The following is a 26945-nucleotide window of genomic DNA, read 5'->3' as shown; positions in this document are numbered from 1 at the left end:
ATCAGAAGAAATAGAAATAAGTTTAAGAAATAACGTTAACAAAAGAGAAGGCATTAACAGCGTAAAATAATGGAAGAGTTTGCATTTATATAGTGCCTTTCCTGTTCTTAAGATGTTACAATTGTTTCACAGCCAAGGTGCTCTTTTTAGGCAAACAGGACAGGTTGCACAGAGCAAGGTCTACAAATGAAAGTAATACAAACGGCCACTTAATCAATTGTAATGGTGTTACTTAAAGGATAAATTTTAGCCAAAACACCAGAGAATTCCCTGATCTTCTTTGAATAATGGAGAGGGGTGATTTAGTCTATCTGAGAGTATAGGTGGAGCCCCAAAAAACAGAAAATAATAGGACAACCTGAATGGGATCATTTACAACAATAAACAGAAAAATGATATCAGGTACAAATAATATAAAGGAAGTTTACAGCAAGTTGTGTTCATTGTGAAGCTGCATCTATGCCACGGGAGAAAAGGAGAAATGGTCAAAATCAGGCCAGCTGAGAAGAGGTTAAGCACAAAAACGCCTGTTCCAACTCTTCACTGTGGAATCCCAGTAACTCCACAGCTGGTATGTAATCTCCATGTAGCGTAAAAGGAACATTCCTTCACAAATCAGTTCCCAGATGTGAAAATCATTATAGGAGGGAGGCATTCCTCTGAATGTTCTTTTCATCATAACTGCTATTTAAAGAATCTTTGGGAAAGCTCTTTTGGTCTAAATTTCCATGGGGTTCTTCTGATCTCTTGCTATTCCAGGAGGCCAGGAGAAACTATGTAAATAGACATTTTTAGCCTTTTTTGCAACTTGCATGCAAATCGTTTTGAATCTTTCTTTTCCTTCCGTTATTTTATTTTAGCGGTAATGAAGTGATATCAAGATGAAGTAGGGTAGATTTTCAATTTAGTGTCCTAGAATAAAACTGGCATTGGGGTTCAACCACCCATTTTGGGAAGCGCTCGACCGATTTTGCAATTGAAGATCAATGCTATTGTTAGGCCTGGATGGCAGGTTAAAATTCTACCCCAGTTTGGCAGAGTTGGGAATGGAGCACTTTTTCTCTTCAGCCATCTCAGTGTCAACATCAAGCAATAAACCAGACCAGCTACAGTATAGGATTAAAGGAAGATAATGCTTCCTCTTCATTGCCCAAGCAATGCACAACCTACTGGATAACATTTCCATTTCTAACATTAACTATTCTGTGGCCATTCTGAATTGGATTGTCAATCACCAACAACTTGTAAGTGTTTTGTGCTCTCAAACAGTGCCCATCTGAAACACATTTCCTTTAGGGTTCTTCCGGCCAACAAAGAGGCTTTCACACCATCATTCCAGGCTGGTTTCAAATTCAAGTCCCCAGGCATGAAAAGATAGTATATGCAACTCTACTGTCTCACACAGATCTCAATGAGTAAAAGTAACCTCTACTCCTGAATCACTGCTTCACATTCTCACCAAGAGAAGTTCTGAAACCATGTTCTCCTATCTGCTGACTTTGGTTCAAAGCCTTAATGGAAACATTTGCTATTAACACAGCCAGTTTTCTGAAGGCCGACACCTGCTTCAGGACCTCCACTGATTTTCTGCATGATGCACATTTGGAAAGGTTGCCTTTAAATCTGGATAACAGAAAAGATTAACCAAAGTCCTACCCTTGTTCTGGATCGACTGCTATGACAGTGGGAAAGGTCAGTTCTTTCAGCAGGATCTTGGAATTCTTTCCATTTAAGTTTGACATTTCAATAGTTCCTTTCTTTTGATTGGTCCAAATGATGGTGTTGTGTAACCAATCCACAGCAAACCCCAACAGACCTTTCCCTACGGCCCGTATACTCTGTGATGCAAAGAAGACAGGTTCATTATCCTTTGATGCTTTCTTCAACAATATAGTAAAACAGATTAAGTGATTAGAGTGCGTCTTTATTGGAATTTAGTCCAACCGATATTTCATTAATCAATTGTTCTTTGTCTTGGTAAACCTCCTTCTTCAGAGAATTGGACATTAATTCAGCACAAATATCAATCCTTGAGTTACAAAAAATTATAGCAAATTTATCCAGCAAAATAATTGTTGCATGTAAAGCTACAATTGACTGTGTGCCTGTCAGTGGGGCATGTGCTCCAATAGCATTTTAGGAGTCATTACTGAATCATTGTTGAATTTTCACAATTGTAATAGGAGCAGGAAAGAGTTAGTGGAGGTAAATTCATCTTTGGTGAAAGCACAAAGCAAACAATAGGGAATTGCATTTTACAACGCTTTCCACCTTTTCATCATCCATTTCATGCTTTCGTCAAAGAAAAATTTTGCAACCGGTGTCTTCTTAAAATGGATTTTTCACACGTCTAAGAAGGTTTATGTTCCCAATGTGGAGCCTTATCTACCAGGAGCGTGTACAAGCACGTGCCTCCCTGGGAATTTAGGTCTTTCATTTTAATGAATAGGCAATCAAAAGCACATACCCTAACTTCTTGATCTGTAGTGTTAACTGTTAAAATTACCCTTATACAGGATGAATGTATCCAAAAGCTGAATATCAAACTCTACATTGCGGTTGTAGCTTCATTAGAAAAACATACAATGCAATTTATGTTTCGTTTCTCACAAATTTCTTTTGTTCTTTTATTTGTTTCTTTCTGCCATTTTCTATAGCCCAGTTCCAATTCCCTTCAATTTATTTTGTGACTTCCACCAGTATTCCTTCCTTTTCCCCTCCTGACTTTGTACATAGGTAGTCCTGAGCTTGAGAGATTATGGAATTTAACTGACAAGGTGGAATGCTTCACGTTTACATAAGCCCAGATACAGGGAGCATGCTGATGTAGGGGACAGGTTGTATAGTGCAAACCAGTACCTTCTCAGACTGATGGTAACATTTAAAGAGGGTTTGACACTTTATTTTTAAGGGGACTAAAAGACTTTTAATTTTTAAAATCATTGTCCGCCTCAGAGGCGGTGGGGTGGTTTGGGGGAGTGGCGAATGGGTAGTAGTTAGGGAGGGAAATAGTGAGGATTTGGAAATGGCTAGCCAATAACAAGCAAAGTTAGTGGAGAGACAAAATGACAAAATGAAGTGTGAGCAGCAATGTTGACCACATGTTTGATAACTGATGAAGTGGATGTGATACTGTATGAGGAAAGTGTGAAGAGGGTTGCCCAGTTAGGCTGCCTGTGCATCATTTCCACAACACAGCGGGGTGCTTGCCTAGCAGGAAGTAGCACTCATACGAACATACAAATTAGGAGCAGGAGTAGACCATTTGGCCCTTGAGCCCACTCCACCATTAATAAGATCCATGGCTGATCTGATTATGGCCTCAACTCAGCATTCCTTTCTACCCCCAATACCCTGTGACTCCCTTGTTAGTCAAGAATCTATCTACCTCTGCCTTAAAAAAAAGACCCTCCTTCACCACTCGCTGAGGAAGAAAGTTCCAAAGATTCAAGCCCCTCTGAGCGAAAACAATTCTCATCTTCTCCATCTTAAATTGGAAACCCCTTAGTTTTAAATTGTGCCGGCTAGTTCTTGTCTCTTCCAGAAGGGGGAACATCTTTTCCACATCCTCCCTGTCAAGTCCCCTTAGGAACTTTATATGTTTCAATAAGATCACCTCTCATTCTTCTGAACTCCAAAAGATACAGACCCAGCCTCATAAGATAACCCCCCACCCCACCACCACCCCCCCACCCCCTCCCCCCACCTTCCCATCCCAGGTATCAGTCAAGTGAACCTTCTCTGAATTGCTCCTAATGCATTTATATCCTTTCTTAAATAAGAAGACCAAAACTGTACACAGTATTCCAGGTGTGGTCTCACCAATGACCTTGACAACTGTAGCAAAACATTCCATTTTCCTTCCAACAGCCTCAAAGCTGTGTAAAAATACTTGCAGGACCCAGGATGCATTTGAAGATGACAAACATTAAGGAATCCACCAAGCAAGACTACCTTACAGTACTATACATAACAGGTCGATGGCCATAGGCTGCTTATCATGAAAGTTTGCCTGTCAATCTGTTCCACACTTACTACTTGCCTATGCGATGCTGTCTCAAGGCCATTGTTGTCTTTTATACATAGCCATACTCTGGTAGGCCACACATTCAACGTACAATTTGCAATTGAAAATCCTATGACAGTCATATATTCCAAGCACCACACAGTGTCATTTTCAGGCTGGACAATTAGCAGTGACTCCTGTACTGTGGGAAATGCGGGAATGTGTGGTTACATTGGGCAGCCAATGTATGTAATAGTAAAGGAGGAGAAAGTGTTGGCCATGCTGAATGACACAATCACTGGTATTTGCAAGTGTGAAAAGTAATGTTGCCAACCCTCAGGAATTGGCCTGGAGTCCCCAGAAATTGAAGATCAGTTTCCAGGGCACTGCTGTATTCTGCTGGTGAGAAAAATCATCAGAACATGAAAAAAGCTTTTTTTTGACATTTTATTTAAATGTTTTTCTTTACCATATATAAAAATATTGAAAATGAGAGGAAGAAAGGCTGTTTAGCATCATCCATTTTGGTTATGAATCTTTTTGCTTTCCAGTTGGCGTAGAAAGGCAGTATGTCACAAGGACAGATGTTTTGGCCAAGTAATGGTTGAAGTGTGAGGGCAAGTCATATGATGAACCTCCAGGAATATATTTAATCATAGTTGGCAACCCTATTGAGAAGCATATTAGTTGATATCACAGTGCCAGCTGAGAGCGAGTCTCAGTTGAGGGCCAACCTCTCGCAGTACTGTCCCTTTGGTTGCAAGTTAACTACATGTGGCCTTGCTGCAGAACACCAAAGATCTGCAACATACTCCCTGCTGCCCTGGAGCAAGCTGAGCCAATTGTTCTCATTGATTGGCAGGTAGGTGTGCCAAGGTCTGCAAATATAGGTTGGTGGTTGTTATCTCTCTGGAATGCCTTCTTTCGGCTCCTTTCAGCTCAATCATGAAATCCTGTGTTCTAAGTCAATTTAAAAACAAAGTTAAAGTGTGAGAAAGACAGGCCCTCAACAAGAATTCTCACAAATAATAACATTTTCAGAAGTATGAAAAATCATCTAATAAAAACTGTTCAAAATAACAGGCCAAGCTGTGCTAGAGCTCTTACAAACATGAAGCTTCTCATGCTCATACTCAAATTGACGCACTGAAAATAAAAGAACAAAACCAGGGCAAATCCTGCAGGATTTTGCTAACTGCTCATTGAAATGCTTTTGCATCAAATCTGGGGTCTTGGGTATGACAAAGGTTAAGTCCTCCAACATGTAAATGAAACAGATCAAGAAGCCATAACCCAGCAGCACGTGGGTACATAACCAGCTCTCTTGACTCTGTCATCTCCCTGCACATCTGCTGTCCTTTGAAAAACTAAAAGTAGAAGGAAGGCAGTCACTTACATCAAAAGCCACATTCAAGTTTCAAAATTATATTTCTGAGAAATCTATTTGTCTTGGTGCCTACTTTTCAGTATTTTTATATAGCATAAACCTCCTTGAAGATAATTAATCATATCACTCATGAGTATAACACACATGCTTTTCTCCATTTAGTACTTTTGAAATCAGCCAACTTGTAATTTATTTTTGACAGGTCCAATAAGCGTTATTCCAAACCTATAAACTTTAATTTAATTTCATTCAGTGGAATGGCCTCAAATTTCATCTGAAGTGTGTATCACAATCTGAACATGACAAGAGTTTGCAAGAATAAAGCCTGAGAGCCAACCTTTCAGTGCTGTACACTTACCTCTCTTTTAGTGCCATTTATAAAGGCCCGTTGAATCAGCCCTTTCTCTGTAACAGCCCAGTAAATTCTTCCATTTCTGTAGTGGAAGTCCAAGAGGACTGATATCCCAGCATTGGTCACAAGCCTCTGGTGGTTAGTTCCCTCTATGTCAATCCTAAATATTGCATTTCCATGGCTGAAGATGAGGTATGGTGATGGAGCTTAAAGAAATTAAAAACATATCAATGGATGGACTGAATCTGATAAGAGATAAAACAGAGGCCAGAAAGTACTATTAACAATAACAATGGTTATTGGGCTGAAATACTTAGATTACGGACTGATACAAATTTCCTAATCATTTATCACATTGTCTGAAATTGCTGTTTGGAGTAAGTGTCTTCTGTAAATCACCACACTGAAGAGAGGCATTAAGCTAGGCTACCACTGCCATAACAGGTACTTTGAATATACGTGTATCATGTTATAAAGCTAATCATTTTATGTTTGAAACCCATATCACAAATATACAGGAGCCTAATTATTATGGCTAGCATTTGGCAGAGGAGGAGCAAAAATGTATGACTGTCAAAGATCTCAGAAGAAGCACAAGGCATACAGTCTGTTCATATCGCAAAGGTACTGATTCATTCCAGACAGCTACTTAGGAAAAAATGGGAAAGCAGTGCCTTATGATTGTTAAAAATGCAAGGCTTTATGAAGATTGTTATGTTTTGGGACTGTGTCTTAAACCTAGGGTAAAATGGAGAAATGAAGGGAGTCATGCGACCTGTTCTGAATTCTGCTGACAGCAACCCTGAGTGTTAAAGAGTGTTAAAGGGGGGCCCAAGTTGTTTACTGGGAAGAGGTGCATGATATTCAAGCCTATAAACAATGAGCAACTTATCGGTGCTGACGGTGGATAGTCTGTTAGTGTCCAAAGTCACAGGCAGGTGTTGGGAATGTCAGGTTTTGCAAATGTTTATACTTCAAACTGTCTATATAGTTTCAATATAGAATGAAGTTGGGTGTCAAAAGGATTGCTAATTCACATTTCTGCCCGGATATAAGGCCCATGCCAATGGAGATGGGTTTGAAAGGGTTCAGTCTGCAGGAATCCAAGAAACAGAGAGAGAGCGAGAGAGAGAGAGAGAGAGAGCGAGATGACAGATAGAGGCAGCAAGTTTCTATTGTTCACTACACAAATATGTGGGTAGAAAGTCACAGTCAGGGTCGTGGGTCTTTAAATGAAGCTGGAAGATATGTCTAGCTTTGGCTAGAGGGTGGGGACTCCAGATTAACACACAGCATGAAAGTCAGTTTGAAGAGTAGAATTTATCTGGCTGGAAAGGAGAAGGTAGCTAAGAATTACTTTGGACTGGTTCCTGGAGAATGAAGTGTCCGCCTCAGGGATAGAATAAAGTGTAACTGTAGAGGGAGATTTTCTGTCATTCTAAATGTTAAATATTTTCTGTTGTTTAGAGTGTAAGTTGTCTACGGAAAGAATGTTTAGTCAGTGTTGCTCTTAGTTTGTGTGTTACTGTAAAAGTCTTAAAATGTAAAATATTATGGTGCAATTCCATTAAGTTGGCCACTGGAATTCAAACTTATTTTTAAAGTTATCAGTCTCTATGGGAATCATAACAGGAGGCAGTAACAAGAGTTGTGCCATTTCTTTCAGAAAGATCTCCTTCCAAGATCTAGCATATGTATTGCACCGGCAATGAATATCTGTGCACTTCTGACTCCTCCCTGCCTAGCACTGGCTCATTTGCAGTGTCTTAGCTGCCCCATTTCTGACACCTTTGTTCTCTTATATTAGGACAGTTTCCTTTGAACACCTTCAACTACACTTGTGAACTCACTCAAGGGCCATCAATGCCATTTATTCCCATGGACGCACATTATATCGCAAGCTCTCAAAAATCATTAGTGTAGACATAAATGAGATTGGAAAAACATTGAGAAGGGAGAGAGGGATAGGTATATCAGGTATATAAGTCGTGGAAAGCTAATTTTTGCATTCCAGATCATGATAACTTGCTGACTAAAAGAAGTTCTCCTCATCTCTTCTCTGGTAGTTTTGCCTCCCTCACTTATATTGCATAACGCCAACTGCAATCCTTGTTAAGGTGTAGTGAAAACTATTTTGCAACAATGTGCAGGTTGCAGTAGAAACACAATTTAAAATGTAATCAAATCTCAATATTTAAGCCTTTTAAATGGTTTCTCAGAAACCCATGAAAATTTGTTTTTAAATGTGTAGAATTTACATTATGACCTACATAGATTTCTCACAAACTGGATCTGCAACAGTGGTAGTCAGGAACAGTTTGCAGAGTTAACTCACTCTACAGATACAACCCAGTGGTACAATTATGCTGTATGTCTCAGGTACTAGCTTAGTCCAACCAAAATCTGCTATTTGGAAGTCTTAATGATGATGTAAGTATCTGACCTATAATACAAAGCGCTGTGATCTAGATTTGCATATGTGATTCTACAGCACAGTGAGTTCTTAATTATGGTTAGGGTTTGCAGGGGCAGGTACTTAATGGAAAGCAACCTGCTTTCTAAAGACAATATTCAGGCAAGTTACTCGGCCATTCTTGCATATTGGTTGCAGAATGGAATTAACAGATGTTGGAGAATGCTGTAATGGCACCAAGGGAATCTAACATAAGAAGAATTAAATAAAAAAATGCAAGTGGAATATGAACACAATAAAAAAAATCAAAAGCAACAATAAGAGATGGAATCAATGACATTCAGTGTATTAATTAGCGTATTTATTATTAATTTTGATAGTTTTGTCTTATTTTGCTTGTAAATTTTTCCTTCCAATTAATCATTTACATTTTTGCAAGAGATCTGGTTATCATTAGCTTTCAAAATTGTTCAAAGTCCTCTCACGTAAAACAGCTACAGATTTATTATTCCTCGAGAAGCAGTATTGTTCAACTGAAAGGGATTCCATTCCTCCTGTGCACAGATTGTTAGTGACCAGTAATGCAAGACATCCAGAGCATTTTATGTGCTGTCAGTCAGTATATCCTAACAATCTCCACAGGTTACTAGATTTTCTGTTTGCACAGAGCAGATCAATGTTAGCATCTTTAGAATATGTAGACTTCATTTACGTAAATGACATTAGAATGTTGAACTGGACTGGGTTAGTTTTCTCTCAAGAATTTGACAGCTGGCCTAGATTTTTGCCAACAACTTTCTTCCAGTTCAGTTTACAACCTTTAGCTTCTTTGTTGATTGCAGTGGAATCTGTTCTCACAATGCTAGACCAACATTTTTGTTCAAGTTTCAGTGAGAAACATTAATTGGTTAATCCATTCTAGGGGCCCACTTGCTCAAAGAATGGCAGTCCTGTGAAACTGTGATAAAACAATTGTGGGCCTAACTTTATCATCTATTAATTTAAATGGATGTAAAGTCATGGCCTGGAGCTCCTGAGAACCTCTAGTTGGAGGAGTAGCTCCATAATATTGTAGAAGGGTCCCAGTTAACTTTTTATTCCACATTTCTTCAACACAAACTGGGAGTAATTTTGAGTTTGTGATAATGTAAAATGGATGATGTTGATTCAGCCACTTGTTAGACATCCCTCCTCATTTCCATATTATTTGAAATTAATGACTGTTTTCCCAAAGGATAATTTGACTGGCTTTGGGATTATTGAATACCTCATCACCATATTGCAGACCCATTGCAGACGTCAAGGACAATAATAGGGAGAAGACCTGTTTCTAACCGATCTTAACATTCATAACAATGGGAACAGCATGTAAAAGTAAACATTTTGATGTCAATTCCTATAATCACTCACTTGATCCCTGCTATACTGTGCACCCTTTCGTTAACTCCTAGCCAAGGATTTCTCACACTAGACAGTGGGGAGAATTTTTCCTATGGCGGGCAGTCTGGGCAGGAGCAGGCGGGGGCGGGCGCAGAGCCAATCGCTGCCCGCGATCGGCTGCACACTGCCATTTTACGCGGGCGGGCCAGTTGAGGCCCGTCCAACGTAATGCAGAGCCAGTAGTGCTCTGCACTACCTGTGCAGGCAGGAGGAGGAGGGAGAGGCGGGGCCTGCACTCTCTCACACGTGCACGCAAAAGAGCACAGAAATAATAAAACTTTTCAAAAAATAAAGTAAAAATTATTTAAACATGTCCCCTCATGTGCTGGGATATGTTTATGAGTATAGAAAATTTTATTTAATTATTTTATAAAGCCTTCAGGAAACCTCATCCCGCCCGTGGATGAGGTTTCCTGAAAACACGAAGGCTGCTTGAGCTCTTCACCTGCCCTCCAATCTTAGTGTTGGACGTTGTTAATAAGTTAAATTATTTTTTTAATGACCTTAATAGGCCATTGACAGTTTGGCGGATGCGCAGCCGCCTCCAGCGCATGCCCGCCAAACGAAATATTGAAATGACATGAGATGACGTCGGGACATGCACCCAATGTCATCTTGCGTCCTTTTACGTGCCAACGTGTTGAGCCCAGCCCCGCATGCTGATGGCAATATTCTGCCCAGAAAGAAGATAAATCCAAAACCACTAACAGTCACAGAAAGCTATATGTCCTAAAATGTCCCCACCATGCACCCAGAGTTGCTATATTATTATCATGGACTTCATTATCTCCCCATTGATCCTCCATTTTAAAGAAGTTACCTTTCATCCCTGAAACGAGTCCACTTAGTGAGGGTGAAATTGGTCTGCAGCAGCAGCTCAAAACATTCTCACAGTGAAGCGGCAACCCATGTTTCACCACACCTGATCAATCCTGATCTTCTTTCCATTGAAATTCAGAGAACAAAAGTTCAAACTCTTTCTGGAGACTCATTTCCTAATCTTACTGTCATTTTTATTGGTCTTAAAATCAAAAACCTTGGCAATATTTCCCAAGCCAATGGAAAATAGCTGGGACGGTGAAAGGTCAGCTGCCAATTTACTATGAGCACATTTCGTTTCATCGAATACAACATCATCTTTTGTGGTCGGATTATGATTTGAACCTGGACCTTTGGTGGTCTGAGACCCTTTACTGCCTTATTTCAACTCTTCAGCCTGCCACTGGTCACTTGCCTACCTCCAACGTGATACGTTTCGCCGACTTGCTCTAGGAATACGTCACAACCTCTCCCATCTCTTAAAGCCTATCTTTCCTCTTAAGAGGGAATCTTTTCATTTAAGTCCAACAGCTCTGCTGGCAGAGACCAAATTCTGCTCCAACTTCCTTACATCCCTCAGCTTCCTTTCTCAAATGATCCCGCAGAAACATCAAGGTCAGGTACTGTTGGGTCATCATAGAAATACCTAACCTAGAATTTTATTAAATATAGCATTCATTTGATATTTGACTTAGAACAAAAGGAAGTGGACATGAATACTAATCATATATGAAAGAAGCACTAATTATTAGATTGCACTGCCCAGTGTAGTTTTTCTTTTGTCTTGAGTTATTTCCCTTCTTAAAAAAAACATAAAAATCAGTTCATTGATAACTTACAGTCTGCACGACAAGACCATTTATTGTCCTCTAACGTATAGCCAGGCAGGCAGGAGCAGGTGTATGATCCTGGTGTGTTGGTACAGGTCTGACCACAAGTTCCCAGTCCATTTTCAAAACATTCATCAATGTCTGAAAGAAAATATTTACAACATTATGACATGCCAGCAGGTTATTTGCTGTGACTCTGACCAACGGTGAAATAATTATCCATTTGACTCACATAAACAGCAGAAAAATCTTAGCCATTGGTACAATTAGATTGTTTTGTCTGAGATGCAGCGCAATGTTTACATAGTTTATTAGCAAATCATACCCTACAATATTATATATGTGTTAGAAATCTTATCATGATCATCATTCAGCCAGAAGTCTTAAAACATATTTTTGATCACAGTAATTTCAATTGGGAAAGAATTTTGGACAGTAGCATTGAAGACCATTGAGTTTTATTTCTCAATTTTTCACTAACTCCCCAATGTTAGATGTTGCTGTGGATGTAGATGCACTGGTTTATGATGGCTGCTTTATGGGTTTGGATGTTTCTGTGGGATCATTTGAGAAAGGAGGCTGAGGGATGGAAGGAAGTTGGAGCGGAAATTGGTCTCCGCCAGCAGTGCAAATGCGCTCGTAGTAAATTAGCAGCTGACCTTTCACCGTTCCAGTTATTTTCCATTGACTTGGGAAATATTGCCAAGATTTTTGATTTCAAGACCAATTAAAATGACAGTAAGATTAGGAAATGAGTCTCCAGAAAGAGTTTGAACTTTTGTTCTCTGAATTTCAATGGAGAGAAGATCAGGATTGATCAGGTGTGGTGAAACTCGGGTTGCCGCTTCACTGTGACAATGTTTTGCGCTGCTGCTGCAGACCAATTTCACCCCCACAAAGTGGACTCATTTCAGGAATGGTCAAGAACCTCTTTAAAATGGAGCATTAATGGGGAGATAATGAAGTCCATGATAATAATATAGTGACTGGGTGCATGGTGTATACGTCATGGGACATATAGCCTTCTGTGACTCCTGATATTTTAATTTTGTTATGAATATATTTACATATTACTGTGTATTCCGCAAACTAGTAGTTGACAATCATGTTCTCCTCCCATCTGCCTCCTGGCTTATTTTCCCTGACATTAGTCTTCTCTTTTTCACATGATTCCTCCATGCATAGTTCAACATGAACTAATTTCCTGAGTTGCCAAATTTGAATTGCAGGTTGATTAAACAAAATTCAAATGCCAGTCCAGATCTAATGGACTGAAATTTTATGCTGGATGAATATCAGCATGCAAATATGAAATTCCTACATTCACTGCTTTAACAGAGGCATTAGACATGCTTTATTTTGCTTGCAAACAACAGTCACAATCCTTCAAAGTAATTCATTGTATGAAGCATGTGGAGACATTACTCAGAGATGAGACTGCACACTATCTAAACACAAGACTTATGTTAATTTTATAAAACACATTCATCAAGTTTCAGCAAAAAGCATTTATTTGAGCCAGTATTTGATTCTTAAAAAATACTTTCTCTTATTTTTAGTAATTGATGGATGAGGGGAAAAGGGAAACAAGTGATCTGTACATTTTCAGTTACTTTCTCTCATTCATATTGAGATTTCTTTCAATTTACATTTCTGGGGTCTGTGCTTCAAACCATTTGCTCCCAGGAGTAATATTAGGAGCATGTACAAAACCTAATGGGGTAGGTTTTGAGTGTCCTTGCATAGTGCTGATACTCATCCTTAGGGGCGAAAATGATCATGTCCATCATCTGGAATATTTGGGAGGGTCCAATGGCTACATATGTATGAATATATGAACAAGGAGCAGGAGTAAGCCATTCAGCCCCTCAAGCCTGCTCCGCCATTAAATAATATCTTGGCTGATCTGATAGTAGCCTGAACTCTGCATCTCGCCTACCCCCGATAACTTATCACCTCCTTGCTTAGCAAGAACCTATCCACCTCTGCCTTAAAGATATTCAAAGACTCTGCTTCCACCATCTTTTCATGAAAAGGATTCCAAACCTTCACAATCTTGAGTGAAAACATTTTGCCTCATCTCTGTTTTAAATGGGCGACCCCTTATTTTTAAACAGTGAGCCCAAGTTTTAGATTTTTCCACAAGAGGAAACATCCTCTCCACGTACACCATGTCAAGACCCCTCAGGATGTTATATGTTTAAATCAAGTCACCTCTCACTCTTCTAAACTCCACTGGATACAAGTCTAGCCTGTCCAACCTTTCCCCGTAAGACAACTCACTCATTCCAGGTATTAGTTTAGTAAACCTTCTCTGAACTGCTTCCAATGCACTTACATCCTTCCTTAAATAAGGTGACCAATACTATACACAGTACTCCAAATGCGGACTCACTAGCGCCTTGTACAACTGAAGCATAACCTCCCTACTTTTGTATTCAATTCCCCTCGCAATATATGATAACATTCTATCAGCTTTCCTAATTACTTGCTGTACTTCATACTAGCCTTTTGTGATTCATGCTCTAGAACACCCAGATGTCTCTGCACCTCAGAGCTCTGCAATCACTTACCATTTAGATAAAAAGCTTCTCCTTTATTCTTCCTGCCAAAATGGACAATTTCACATTTTCCCACATTATACTCTATTTGCCAGATCATTGCCCACTCACTTAAACTATCTATATCCTTTTGTAGCCTCCTTATGTCCTGTTCACAACTTACTTTCCTACCTATCTTTGTGTCATCAGCATATTTGGGCAACTGTCCCTTCAATCCCTTCATCCAAGTCATTTATATAAATTGTAATCAATTGAGGTACCAGCACTGACTCCTGGGACATGCCACTCGTTACATCTTGCCAACATGAAAAAGACCCATTTACTTACTCTGTGCTTCCTGTTAGTCAGCCAATCTTCTATCCATGCCAATATGTTGCCCCCTTTACCATGAACTTTTATTTTCCACAATAATCTGTAATGTGGCACTTTATCAAATGCCTACTGGAAATCTAAGTACAGCATATCCACCAGTTTCCCTTATCCCACGGCACGTGTTACTTCCTCAAAGACCTCCAATAAGTTGGTTAAACATGATTTCCCTTTCACAAAACCATGTTGACTCTGCCTGATTACCTTGAGCTCATCCAAATGCCCTGCCATAACTTCTTTAATAGTAGCTTCTAATATTTTTCCTACGACAGATGTTAAGCTAACAGGCCTGCAGTTTCCTGCTTTCTGTCTCCCACGCTTTTTGAATAATGGAGTTATATTTGTTATCTTCCATTCTAATGGGACCTTCCTCAAATCTAGGGAGTTGGGAAAATTAAAACCAATGCATCAACTATCTCACCAGACACTTCTTTTCAGACCCTAGGATGAAGCCCATCAGGACCTGGGCTCTTGTTAGCCCGCAGCTCCAACAATTTACTCAGTACCGGTGATTACAATCTGGTAATTGTAATTTTCCTGACTTCCTTCCAAATTTCCATTTCCTGGTTTATAGCTGCTTCTGGGATGTTACTTGTACCCTCTATAGTGAAAACTGATGCAAAATACCTGTTCAATTCATCTACCATCTCCTTGTTTTCCATTATCAATTCTCTAGGCTCACTTTCTATAGGACCAACACTTTGTTAACTCTTCTCTTTTTTAAATATTTGTAAAAACTCTTACTACCTGTTTTTATATTTCTGGCTAGTTTTCTCTCATACTCCAATTTTTCCCTCTTTATTAGTCTTTTAGTCATTTTTTGCTGTTCCTTATATTTGGTCCAATCTTCTGAACTGCCACCTTGTCTTTGCACAACTATATGTTTTTTCTTTAAGTTTGAACTGCTGGCTCAGAATTTTCTATCCTTGCGTTTTATCTCTGCCTCTGATATACATTTGCTTTCAAAGGAGGTCGCACCCGTTTTTTGTTTGGTTGCTCCAGGAGAAGCGATCCTGGGTGAGCTTCTCTCAGTTGATCAAAACTCCTCAATGAAGTCTTCAGAGTGTCCTTTTAGTGCTTTATTTGACCGCCATGAGAGCGCACCCCCAGCTTGAGTACTCCATAGAAGATTCACCTTGGTAAGCATGTGTCAGGCATTCTGGCTACATAACCAGCCCAACTCAGCCGTGACTGCCTCAATGTGGTGTGGATGCTTGGCATGTCAATTCAGGTGATCACCTCACCTGTTATTTTGTCCTGCTACCTGATCTTCAGAAGCTTTGGAAGGCAATGCAAGTGAAAGTGATTGAGTTTCTTGGCATAATGCTGGTACACAGTCCAAGTGTGTAGAGCAGAGTGGGCAGGGCAATTGATCTAAATTTTGGTGCAGACTTCTCTTCATTCTCAGATTGATATTTGAAGTTCGCTGAAAGCTGTATTTGCTTTGTCAATTCTTGCAAATGTCTGGTCATTGTGTTCCTGAAAATAGTGACTTTAAGGGAAACAACTGTAAGTGAATCATGGGTTCCTAGGAATTATTGATACAGCCAGAATTAGGCTCCTTTGGACATCTCTTGCCCAGAAAAACCAATGTTCAAGTTGAACTTCGGTCCTATACATGTGCAGCATTGCGCATTCCTAGCTGAAACAACTTGCAAAATAAAAGGCATCACTAAACATAAAAGAATGTATACATTCATATTAGATAACATTCACCCATCTCTCTTCGGTGCTCAGATTTGGGGATGACTTGCTTCCATTCCGGATCGATGGGTTCGGAGATGGCTGATAAGTCCAATGCACAATCTCCAGACTCTGTTACGTGTGGGCAGATGTTGCTTGGAAGGTCAGTTAGATGAGTGGTTTGGTGTGTTTTGCACTTTCTCTGCTGCCTTGACTCAGCCTCTGATATGTTCCCTGACGAAGTCTCTCTGTGCTCAGTGCCTTTTCAAATGAGCCTTCTCCCATTTTGGTCAGTCACTATCAGTTGATGGAGATATTTTATATCTTCAGGGATGCTTTGAGACATTCCTAATGCATTGCAGCAGAGGTGGCTATGAGTGCTGGGCATGTTGGCTTGGGGGAAGACTTTGCTGTTACACCACCTTTCTTGATACAGAATTTGAAGTGTCTTCTGAAGATACTGCTGGTGGTGTTTTCAGGTGTCTGGTGCCATGACCTTAGTCTCGGATTTGTGATTCTGATCCTCTTCTTCTGACTGAAGCTGGAGTGGTTTTGGATTAGAATTGAAGATGGTGTGCGACAGCCAGGCCCTAATGGAGTTAACAAGATAAGGGCCAGGATTGTCAACAACCTTGAAACATTTATCCAAGGACTGCTGGATGGTTTTCATTTGCATCTCCCAGTAGATCTCTGTGGAAGCAGTTAATGCCATCATTAATCATCATGCTCATTTTGGCACTGCGTTCTCTGTTTGGGTCAACCTCATGAAGATTTCCATTGCCTCTTCTGAGAGTTGGTAAGCTCTTTACAGTCATTTTATCTACAAAGCTCGAGGGGGTGGTGTTTTAGCACAGTCTTCCCCTTCAGTTCATTGACTTTCCAGCTGCATTAATCCTTCATTGGACAATTCCTCACCCTGAGATGCAAACAGAGGCACCACGTCAACCTCATCCACTTCATCAAAGCCAGCCTCCCTCACAAAGGTGATGATTTCACGCTGAACAACAGGGACTACGTTGTGAGATCCTTCATGGTCACTGACACACTAGGGCCACAATTTCTGCCACACACCGTTAAGACATGATGACATGACTTCAGCCCTTGAATCAGAGATATTGACGATGCCCTTGAGGATGTTGTATATTTGCCAACATTCCCTGACTGATGGTGCATTCTCACCATCTGCTGCCTTGATGAGCTGGGAGAAGGTATGGCATAGTTGGTAAGCCTCGACTGCTGCTATTGCTCCCTGATCCATGGGCTATAGCAATGAAGCCATATTGGAATGCAGGAAAATCACCTTCACATTTTCCGACAATTCATAAAAGCTGACAGGATGACCTGGCCAATTATCCAAGAGGAGCAATATCTTGAAGACAAGGTTTTCTTTGGTGCAATTTTTAAAAAATTCATGGGAGGTGGGTATCGCTGGCTAGGACAGCATTTATTGCCCATCCCTAATTATCCTTGAGAAGATGGTGATGGTGAGCCTCCTTCTTGAACTGCTGCAGTCCCTGTGGTGCAGATACACCCACAGTGCTGTTAGGGAGGGAGTTCCAGGATTTTGATTCAGCAACAGTGAAGGAACGGTGATATATTTCCAAGTCAGGATGATGAGTGGCTTGGAGGGAACTTTCAGGTGGTGGTGTTCTTATGTATCTGCTGCCCTTGCCCTTCTAGATGGTAGTGGTTGTGGGTTTGGAAGGTGCTGCCGATGAGTTTCTGCCGTGAATCTTGTAGATGGTACACACTGCTGTCACTGTTCTTTGGTGGTGGAGAGAGTGGATGTTTGTGGAAGGGGTGCAAATAAAGCGGGGCTTCTTTGTCTTGGATGGTGTCAAGCTTCTTGAGTGTTGTTGCAGCTGCATTCATCCAGGCAAATGGAGAGTATTCCATCACACTCCTGACTTGTGCCTTGTAGATGGTGGACAGGCTTTGGGGAGTCAGAAGGTGAGTTACTCGCCTTAGGATTCCTAGCCTCTGACCTGCTCTTGTAGCCACAGTATTTATATGGCTAGTGCAGTTCAATTTCTGGTCAATGGTAACCCCCAGGATGTTGATAGTGAGGGATTTAGTGATGGTAATGCCATTGAATGTCAAGGGGCAATAGTTAAATTCTCTCTTGTTGGAGATGATCATTGCCTGGCACTTGTGTGGCAAGAAGGTTACTTGCCACTTGTCAGCCCGAGCCAGGACATTGTCCAGGTCTTGCTGCATTTGGACGTGGGCTGCTTCAGTATCTGAGGAGTCACGAATGACACTGAACGTTGTGCAATCAGCAAACGTCCCAGGTTGTGATCTTATAATGGAAGGAAGGTCATTGATGAAGCAGCTGAAGATGGTTGGGCCTAGGATACTACCCTGAGGAACTCCTGCAATAATGTCCTGAAACTAAGATGATTGACCTCCAACAGCCACAACCATCTTCTTTTGTGCTGGGTATGATTCCAACCAGTGGAGAGTTTTCCCCCTGATTACCATTAACTCCAGTTTTGCAAGGGCTCTTTGGTGCCACACTTGGCCAAATGCTGTCTTGATGTCAAGCGCAGTCACTCTCACCTCACAAATGGAATTCAGCTCTTTTGTCCAGAAGCTGAGTGGCCCTGGCGGAACTCAAACTGGGCATCAGTGAGCATGTTATTGCTAATCAAGTGCTGCTTGAGAGCAATGTTGATTACTCCCTTCCATCACTTTACTGATGATTGAGAGTAGACTGATGGGGCAGTAATGGCCAGGTTAGATTTGTCCTGCTTTTTGTGTATAGGACATACCTAGGCAATTTTCCACATTGCCAGATAGATGCCAGTATTGTAGCTGTACTAGATATCTTGGCTCGGGGTCCAGCAAATTTTGGAGCCCAAGTCTTCAGTGCTATTGCCGGAATACTGTCAGGGCCCATAGCCTTTGAGTATCCAGCGCCTTCAGCCATTTCTTGATATCATGTGGATTGAATCTAATTGGCTGAAGACTGGCATCTGTGATGCTGGGGATTTGCCCTCTAGGCAGGGATGGCAGAGAGAACTATCCTTGAAAGAGTGCCCCTGTCATCCGGGCTTATTTGAATGTCAAATAACATGCAGATGTTCCTTCAAACATCTCCTCAATGCCCATGGTGCCTCAACTGGTACACCACTAAGGGCTTAAACTTAAAATCTCCTGCAGTCTTTCCACCAAACAGGACAGTCAGATGATTTTTGGCAGCTTTAAATCCTGGTTCTGTCTTCTCTGCGGCATATGCTTCCAAAATAGTCCCGTCTCATTCACATTAAAAACCTGTTTTGGTGAGCAGCCACCTTCTTCAGTGGTGCTTTTCAAACAGGTAGGGAATTCGTCAGCCTCTTCTGTATCAGCACTAGCTGCTTCTCTGGACATTGAGTGTTGTGCAGATAGAAGCGCCTCTTAAAGTGCTCGCACCATCCATGGTGGCCATCTAAAGTTTCAGACTAAGAAAGCTCACTCTGCTCATTCTGTAAGTCTTCATACAGGCTTTTAGCTTTTTCTTGGATGGCCATCAGACTAAGAGGCACCAGGCATTATTTTGGTCTTCGATCCAGACTGTCAATAGCCTCTCCAACTTCTCCATTATTGTGTTTCTACTCTGACTCACCCTGCCAGGACTTAACACTTTGCACACTTTGATTTTGTCAGTGTTAGGGTTAGGGTTACTCTGGATTGTTCTCACTGACATAAAGGGCAGCCCGAGCACTCGAGCGATATCGACTGTTTGTTCTCCAGCCTCAAGATGTTTTATAACATCCAATTTCACAGCTAGGCTAGTTTTTCTTGCTTTCTTTGCAGCCTGCAGGCTCATTACCACCACTTGCTGGGTGTTTCTGGCTCATGTTTAAAAGTGATTCCAAAGGATTACAGCACCAAGTAACAAGCCCCCTCTCCCTCGCTGTTTTAAAATGGCTCCTCTTCTGGCTCATCTTTAGGGGTCAGCCTCCTGAAGGCTTATCTGTATTTTTTTACCTAATCAAGCCCTGAGACAAGGAAAGCAATTTTACTATAATTGCATAGAGAACCAAATTCCTCTCTTTCACTGACTTCAAAGGCTTCTGTGCCTCACCCATAGCAGGCACTCCTGAAACTCCAGCTGAGATCAGCCTGAGTCAAGAAATGGTGCTTTTTCACACAGATGAGCAGCCCAGGCTTCAGCTTTTTGCTTGCAAAATAAAAAAACTCTGGCTTTCAATGTTCTTTCAGCAGAACGTTTCCTCCAGCATTCTTTTTAAAAAAAATTGAAGTTCCCTCGAGTGCAAACACCTTCTTTCACAATGGTGCTAATTGCATTATGGGACACGATGTCAGATGAAAATTAAACGAGCCAATGTGGTAGTGACACACAACGCATACACTGAGGACGGCAATGACAGTGATGTAATGAGGTGTGTGTAATAGGTGCACTGAGGACGGTGATGATGTGCAACACGCACAATGACAACGCAGAAGGTAATGATACAAAACTGTGTTAAAGCAGAAATTGCGACTTAATTTAGGGAGAAAGGGCCCTGAGAAAAAATGACTAAAATGAAACTTCGTTAAGCAGGTCAACTTCAAGTGAGGACTTAATGTATAGACAGATTGAGGGAGTGTGCTGCTGTAATAAGTAAATTTATTGGCTGCTGACAGCTCTGGTCACAGATGAAAGCTTGGGCTCGAAATAGGACTTTTCTGGAGCATGTTGGTATATTACTTCAGTTATCTTTGTGCTGATGTAAGGCCAATCTTGTCACTTGCATTGCAGAACAAGACCATGCTATGGTGCATGTCCAGCTCTGATCCAGCAGGTAGTGCACAGTCATGAGCAAACAGGAAATTATGAAGTATGTCCTTGGAAACCTTGGTTTTTGTTGTGTTTCTCTTCTTATATTTACTTAGTAAATGAAAATCAAGGACTGCATTTTATGTGTTTCCGCCTGGTGCATTTTCAGTGGGGGGGCAAGTAAAATAGGGCGTGTGCCCACCCCATCACATTCCTAGGCACCCCCAAGCTCCACCTCATAATAAGGGGGTTGGGCAGGCAGCAAAATCGGCAGCCCACCTGCTATATTTAAACTGATAATCAAGGGTCAATTAAGCTCTTTACCAAGCCAATTGACCCCGCTAATATGCTGTCCACACCATAAGATGGTTGGCGTGGTCAGCCGAGCAGGAGTGGGCACCCTGGTCTTTAGAGAAAATTCTTCAAAGGTTGGGCGGAAAGAGGTTTCCATCTTCAGGGGCTGCCCTTTGCAGATTGGGGGCAGCACCCCCCTAAGATAGAACACCCCTTTCTTCCTACCCACTTACTGCCTTAAACCCATTACCCCCACCCACCTTTTTAACATACCCAAACCTTCTCTGCCCAAGGTCCGGACTTAACTGTTTCTGGGGATCCAGGGGCCTTCTGCTGCTTCCGATTGGCCAGCAGCTCCAGAGGGTGGGACTCCCTCATCAGTGAGGGACACATGTCCCACTCTGCTCCCGTGTAGCCCACCCACAGTGCTTAATGGCTGCCGGGCAGGCTGGCATGGAGTGGATTGGCTTCACACTGACTGCTTCTGGGGGGTGGTTGGGGGTGGGGGGGGGGTGCGAGGAGGAGCCATCTGCACCCCCCACCGCTCCCCCATAATACTCTGGCCCAAGGCACCAACCACAAATAAGGGATTGGTTAGCACAATAATATCGGTTCATTTATTAAGATTTGAGTAGTTGGCAGCAGTATTACAAAGTCAGAGAACTTGTATATGTACTTGAGTTGGTGGCTTCTTCAGAACAAACTGAAACTAAGGCCAGGAGTTTTGCGCAGACAGAGAGGTTCTCCGTCTTTGCGAAAATGGTGGTGGAGATCCGGATCTGCAAGCCCTGTCCCCAAACTCGGCCTTCGCCATTTTCATGGGGGTTGGAGTGGCAGGGGATGGGGTAGAAATGGAGGTAGGTTCTAAATTGCACATCCATTGTTCACAGAGGCAACTGCACATGTTAAATTGCAGCTGCCTTAGTCAGATCTGATTTTGGCTAGTAGGATGTCCAAAACATGACTTGTGCACCTTGACCTGGTAGGAGAAGGTCTAAAATTGCCAGAGTTCTTTGGAGAAGTAGGGTACACTTTTGGAATGGTAGAATATCCTTCTGGATATGGTCCTGGGATATCTTTGGAATAGGTAAGGTACCCTTTGAGAGGCTTAAGGTGCCCTTTGGGATTGTTAAAAGTAGAGGCTCAAGTGTGTAAAAAACGCAGATCTAACTGGAACTGTCAAGCTCGTTGGAACTGTCAAAGGAACTGTTGAATTAACGATCAAAATAACTGTCAAGAAAACTATCAAAAGAACTGTTAAGAGTGCTGCCAAAAGAACTGTCAAGCTGCCATTTAAATGCCCTGCCCTTTAAATATTTGAAAAAGCAGTCTGCAGTTAAAAAAAATAGCACTTGGTTTTTCACTCTGTTGACACAAGCATGTGGACTACCATTACAGGATTAGTGCTGCACGACTGATTCAAAATCTACCATTTATCACAGTAGGATGCCAGCCAGTCAATTAGTTCACAGTTAATTGGCAGTTCCAAGTGGTTATAAGATCTCTGATAAGATCTGAAGAATACAAGTGTTTGTTTTCATAAGAAATTAAAGAAAGTTAAACTAGTGAATGGGTTTTTATCAATGAGAGTTTTTTTAAAATAGTGAATTCATCAATAGACACTTAAGAATTTTAATTAATCTCAGCATGGGTGCTGAGGTCAGCCCATGGTGGATAGTGGGCATGGTAGGTACAAGGGCAAAAGGTGGTGGGTGGGGGGTATGTGTTGACATGAGTTGACAGTAAATTGGCATAGGGATATAGGGCTATAGTGGGTAGTTGAAGGGCATAAGTTAACATAGGAGCTGTGAAGGGCCATGGCGGTGGATGGAGGGGCAAAGGTTGGCATGGTTGGGGCATGGGGAATGTGTGACAGTGTGAGGGGTGAGGTCTGGAGGACTGTTTTCAGTGTTATTCATTTTTTTGATTCCTTCAACAAAGTGCCTTTTGCCCAACCTGCCTTTGCACCGGCAGCCTCCAAACTCTTTCCAGGGTCGCCGCCACGACTCCTATTTCACTTCATTTCTGCTCCCCCCCAACCCCCCACGCCATCCCATCCCACTCCCTACACACAACATCCATGGGACTTAAAATCAGAACTTCCAGGCACATTTTCCCAAGATGGGTTTGCAGAGCTGGGAATTGTCCCAACTCTGTGCTCCCGGGCCAGGAGCAAAAATTCAGGCCTAAGTCCGAATCACATGATACATTGCATCATTTCCCCTCTCGTGATATATTTAGAAGACATAATCTTACCCAGTTAAAGTGTACCACGACAGTCTTTGCCAGGAGTCATCTCAGATTAAACGGTTTCTGATCCACGTGATATTTAACTTCGGTGCTAGGATCACCATCAGGGAAGGGATCGGAGAACATGAGAAAAACATGCTGAAGAGGCTTGGCGCTGGCATGCAGCCCTGCTCACCTGCATTAGTAACTGGGAAAGGCTCATCATCATCCAGGGCATGTGCAAACATGCTGCCGTAAATTGGTCAAACCATTGTGATGAATTTCTCAGGGCAACTGAGTTTCTCCATTACCTTCCAAAGGTTGAAGACCCTGGTTAGGTCAACAAATGTGGTTTAGAGGTCCATGTTCTGTTCTTGGCATTTGTCCTGGAGCTGTCTAACTGCAAACACCATATCAGTGGTCCCGTGACCTTTCCTGAAGCCACACTGACTCTTTGGCAGCGGATCCTGGTCAAGATGTTGCACTAAATGTTTCAGAAGGATTCTGGCGAAGATTTTTCCGATGACGGAGAGGAGTGCAATTCCTCTATGATTGTTTCAAGATTGATGAGTTGCTTTCCACTTGTATAGATGGACAATGGAGGGATCTTTATTTTCTTGTGAGATGGTTCCTTGCTCCCACATTGATGGAAAGAATTCAGTGAGCCTTTTGACCAGGCATTGACCCTTAGCCTTGTAGACCTCAGCTGGGATAGCATCAGTTCATGGAGCTTTGCTGCTAAACAGGAATTTTATAACTTTGGGACTCTTTCAAGATAGAGTTGGAAGGTTGTGTCCTGTACTCCTGCAATTCATAATCTTATTTCCATCAGGATGCATCCCATCTGGACCAAGTGAGTTATCCAGCCTTTCGAGTAAATACTCCTCATTATAATTGCATCCAGCTTCCCAGCAACCTCCTTGTTTACCCTCTTCCTTCATAAACACCAACACCAATGCAAAGTACCAATTTAGTTCCTTAGCCATGCTTCCTGCTTCCACCAATGGACAAAAGTAATGAATTTTTAAAAGTGAATCCAGGTCACAGAGATAACATGGGTTACAAGCTCTTTTTAAAAAAGGGCAAAGAATGGATTATTCCAATACCTTCCTGTCCAGCCTCCCATCTTCCATGCTCTTAAACTTCAGGTCCTCAGCAACTTTGTTGCCTGTATCCTAACCTGTACCATATGCCTCTCATCCATCATCCCTGCGTTTGCTAACCAACATTGTTTCCTGGTCCACCAATGCATCGATCCCTGTGTTCAAATCTCTCCATGGCTTCACTCTTCCCTACCTCTGTAACCTTCTCCAGCCATACAACCATCCAAGAATTCTGTACTAGTACCTTGCGTATTCCCCAGTCCCTTCACCTCAGCTTTGTCTTCAGCTATTGTAACACCAAATTCTGGAATTAACTCCTTGAATCTCCCTGAATGCCACTCTACCTCTTTCTCCTCCATTCAGATGCTCCTTAAAACTCATCACCTGTCCCAAGGTCTCCTTCTTTGGCTCAGTATCAACTTCTGCCTGCTTAGCCTCCTGTAAAGTGCCTTGAGCCATTTGACTACATTAAAGGTGCTATATAGATACTAGCTCTTGCTGTTGTACAGATATTTTTCTTTAGTGAAGAGGAAACCATTAAGTATAAAGTACGCAATGAGTATAGGCTATCCAACACAGGAATGATGGTTGATTTCACAAATGCATGCTCCTCGTAGGTGAAGCTTCTTGCTCGGATGCACATTTGTAAAACTAGTCCAATAATGGACATCTGGATAAATGCAGTTGCAGGTACATCTGGTAAGGGCTACTAACTGTTCCACCATAAAACTTTGCCTACACTTATTAATGTACAGTGTGCACGTGTTAAAGGAGATTGCATCATAACTAAGATGTCTTTTTTTTCAATTTCCTTAAACATTATAGTTTAGAAGTGACTGATCACGATGTTTGCAGATGAACACTCAAACGGATTGAGCCCTTTGATGTATTAGCAGGCTAAGGAAAGTCATACAAATGTGTTAAGCATTGATTCACTGAAAATGTCAACAGTAATTCTGTTTTCTATTTTCACAAGAGCTTTACCCCACCAGACACCAGGTGTAATATGTGCCAGCAGCTCTACTTAGACTTGGCTTCTCCACAGGAAGTAAACATTATTATAAATCTCCACTCCATTTCTTAACCATGTCTGAGTCACAGATTTCAGGCTTAATCTTTCTCCCTGATGATGCACTGTTATCTGATTTCAGTATCAGAAACGCAACACATACCAAGACAGGTAAGTAATAATTATAAAACTAGAAAGCTGCAAAGACAAATACATTGAATCACTGCTAAGCTTGAAATAGGTTCTGTCTACATCTGCAGGTAGCAATCAGCACTGCCCAAATTATAACTGACTCATTCTAATGTCACTATTCACATTCTGTGGCTTTCTGTTGTTTATTGTTGATACAGCAAAAAAAAATTAGTTGGTGGGGAAAAAAATTCTTGTCCATTGCTCATCTGTCAAATAGTTTTACTGCTGTGACTCAAGAGTAGAGTTGCCTCTTTTAAACTCATAACAGATATTAAAACAACTTTATATCTGCTTTTACTTACATTTGTCATAATTCAAAAAATCTATTACTTTTGGCGCAATTGGGAAATTGCATTGGAAATGTGCTTGAAATTGGCTCTGGTTACGTTAAAGTTTAAGTTTTCACTAAAAATCATTGCATAATCATAAACATAAAATCTTCCAGAGTAATCGAGCAGAGTAATAGGAGGTAATAGTTCTTTCTTTTTCTTTCCATTATTAAGTATTCCTTCATGTATTTAAGAGTGTAACACAGCAGAAATTAGGTTTATCAGCAACACTGAGCATTTTCTAAGGGTGTCCAGCCCTTCACTTGTGAGTAAACTGATTTAAAATCACCCGAACTTGAAACAACTATATTGAACCATGTAACTATTACATTGATTTACGCAGGACGGTTTCTTAGTGAATTAAATGTTTTTATATAAAAATTATTTTAATATATATCTACTAATGTTAAACGAAAACACAACTTCAAGAGTCTTTCAGAACTAGCCCAATAGTGGAATCTTGCAATGTCTATCCAGGAAGTGGCCAGCTTTGTAGGCAGGGCCTACAGGAAAAACTGAATCTTGAACCAGCATTCAAGATAGTGGAAAATACAAATATAATGATTTTGGGTCCAACTCATGTTTTCAATTTCCTGCTCTTATATCCTAAATGGTGAAGTTATAGTTGGAGTGGTGGAAAAATTGACCATAGCAGGGGTTCAATTTATTCTGGGTAATGAAATAGCTGGATCGCAATTGTGGGTGATGCCTGTGGTAGTTGAGCAGTCTGTAGCAGTGTTTTCAACAGAAGTGCTACAGAAGGAACATCCTGGATTGTTTCCTGATTGTGTTATAATGAAATCAAAAGCCCATAGGGAAGAACAAAATAAATAAGGTAAGCAAGCAGTTCAAAGGCAAGGAGAAGGTGTTGAAATCTAATTAGCTGGCACTGTGTTTGATAACATTGTTCAGGAGGAAGGAATGCAGGACAGTTCAGTTGAAGTGTTTAACTCAAAGAGGTTAGTGGAGTTACAGAAAAATTATTTGCAATTAAAACAGTTATATCAGAAAGCTTATTCAGAAACCAAAGCAAAATGTATTCCAATATGTTATTATCTTTGAGGGAATATATTAATGAGAAGGTAGCGGTCGGATCATGTCCCAGCAAATGAAAGCTGGAGGGAGGTGCATCAGATTGTTGTCCCATCAGGGTATAGAAATGGG

General features: G+C 41.3%; 1 protein-coding gene across 1 annotated transcript in view; it reads right to left on the bottom strand.

The window, feature by feature from the left end:
* Positions 1–26945, bottom strand: part of egf (epidermal growth factor) — a 167071-nt gene that overhangs the window by 116561 nt on the left and 23565 nt on the right. Inside the window, exons 2-4 of the mRNA XM_041180324.1 lie at positions 11257–11388; positions 5752–5951; positions 1657–1838 (exon numbers count right to left, since the gene is read on the bottom strand). Coding sequence (XP_041036258.1) covers positions 1657–1838; positions 5752–5951; positions 11257–11388 — 514 coding nt within the window. The remainder of the gene's footprint in view (positions 1–1656; positions 1839–5751; positions 5952–11256; positions 11389–26945) is intronic.

The sequence above is a fragment of the Carcharodon carcharias genome, chromosome 1 (assembly GCF_017639515.1).
Source record: "Carcharodon carcharias isolate sCarCar2 chromosome 1, sCarCar2.pri, whole genome shotgun sequence".
NCBI classification, from domain to species: Eukaryota; Metazoa; Chordata; class Chondrichthyes; order Lamniformes; family Lamnidae; genus Carcharodon; species Carcharodon carcharias.
This window is presented reverse-complemented; position numbering and strand designations above follow the sequence as displayed.